The 1,619-nt window shown below is 50.9% G+C and overlaps 1 protein-coding gene across 1 annotated transcript in view; it reads right to left on the bottom strand.

Annotated features, from left to right (window-relative positions):
* Positions 1–956: 956 nt before the first annotated feature.
* RDX (radixin) overlaps positions 957–1,619 on the bottom strand; it is a 39,328-nt gene continuing 38,665 nt past the window's right edge. Inside the window, exon 15 of the mRNA XM_010134902.1 lies at positions 957–1,352. Coding sequence (XP_010133204.1) covers positions 1,322–1,352 — 31 coding nt within the window. The 3' untranslated portion in view covers positions 957–1,321. The remainder of the gene's footprint in view (positions 1,353–1,619) is intronic.

Below are 1,619 nucleotides of genomic sequence, written 5' to 3'. Positions count from 1 at the left end.
GGCGGTGACCCGCAGCCCACCCTGCCCTGTCCCGAAGTGTCCGGGCCGTGGCTCCAAACCCTGCCGGGATGCAGAGCCCACTGCGCACACCCCTCTGCCACCGGCCACGCCGGAGCACTGCTCCCCGCGGCAAGCACCGGAGGCAGCGCCCCAGTCCAGCGGGAGGCTCGGGGGAGCGCTGAGGTGGCTCCCTCACTAACGACGCTGGGGACACGCTGTAAGGCTTCGGCAGCCGCTGTTTCAGACCCAGGTCCTCCGAGGGATCCACCCGCACAGCTCCCAAGGCAGGAGGCCAATGCACGAAGAACACGCGTGTTTCTGAGGCTGGGTGTATTCCCAGGGGATGCCGGCTGAATCTGGGAACAATGCAGCCGACCATCTGCTCAGTTACCCACTTCCTGAAGTACCAGCTCCCACCTTTTCCTTCAGGAAGGAAAATTTGTTGGCAATTTTGGGCAATTTGTTGGCATTTGTTCGCAAATCCAGCCGCCCACGGCTTACCGGGTCACGGCGCGAGACATTTACCTGGAGATTCCACTTTGGATTGGTGCCACAAAATCAAACAAACCTCTTGGAGAAGTAAAAAAAAAAAAAGTAATTTTCACTAGCAATAAGCAACACTGATTGTCAAAAATGAGTAGTGATTCTTTGGAGTAACGTTAAAACCCATTTATTCAGGCTTTTGTGCAGGGTGCACAGTCGAAGGCAGTTACGTATACACAGTATGCACATCCTAACAGCGTGCAAAAGGTCGAGCAGCAACGGGTGCTTACACTGGAAACGTATGTACAGACATATTAAACCGGGAGTTTCACATTAGAAAATTATCTGACACTACTCATGTATCACCAAGGCGATTAGAAACCGTAGAAAACCAATAAAACTTGGAAAGTATCGACTCTTATTTCACTTCACCCAGGCTGGATATAGAGTCGGTTTCCCCCACGGCATCGCTCGTGGGCAAAGCCTACAGATCCCCCAACCACGTGGGGGTCACATTCACCCCAGCATCTCCCATTACATGTCAAAGATTAACATATCAGCCTTATTTCCTGTTTTTCTGGGAAGAACAACAGCTTAAATACTTCAAAAAGCTATTTTTCTCCTGGGAAAAGACAACAAAGGGAAGATTTAGAGAGACCATGAGAGAACCAAACGTTAGCGAAATGTTGTAACAGCACTTCCCGGTCCTTCCGAAAACCTCTTCACGGCCACGGCAGCACCTAATTTAAAGCGCTGCAAACCGTCCCGATTTACAGGAGCGCAAGAGCAGGCCTTGGCAGCCCCCAGGTCTTCGGCTGATCTTTACCTGGCTCCTATCCTAAGGGCTGCAAGAGATCGTACTTTGTAACCTGCACAAAAAAGACACAGAGAGATCGAGCAGATTTAGCAAGAGGGCACTGAACAAGAACAACAAAGAGAAACAGGCAGCAACGTCACAAGAGACACGCCTCGCTCCCGGTAACTATTCCGAAATTAATTTCCAACGGGGTTTTGTGCCCCAGATGTCAGGAGAACGTGAAAATTAGCATCAGGAAAAGACGTATTTAAGAAACAGTAATTCTTGTGGCCAAGGCCCCCAAGGACACCCAGACCCCATCCTCAGTGACGTTCAGCTG

The sequence above is a fragment of the Buceros rhinoceros genome, unplaced genomic scaffold, assembly GCF_000710305.1.
Source record: "Buceros rhinoceros silvestris isolate BGI_N320 unplaced genomic scaffold, ASM71030v1 scaffold1644, whole genome shotgun sequence".
NCBI lineage: Eukaryota > Metazoa > Chordata > Aves > Bucerotiformes > Bucerotidae > Buceros > Buceros rhinoceros.
Note: the sequence above shows the minus strand (reverse complement) of the source record. Positions and strands in the feature narration are given on the sequence as shown.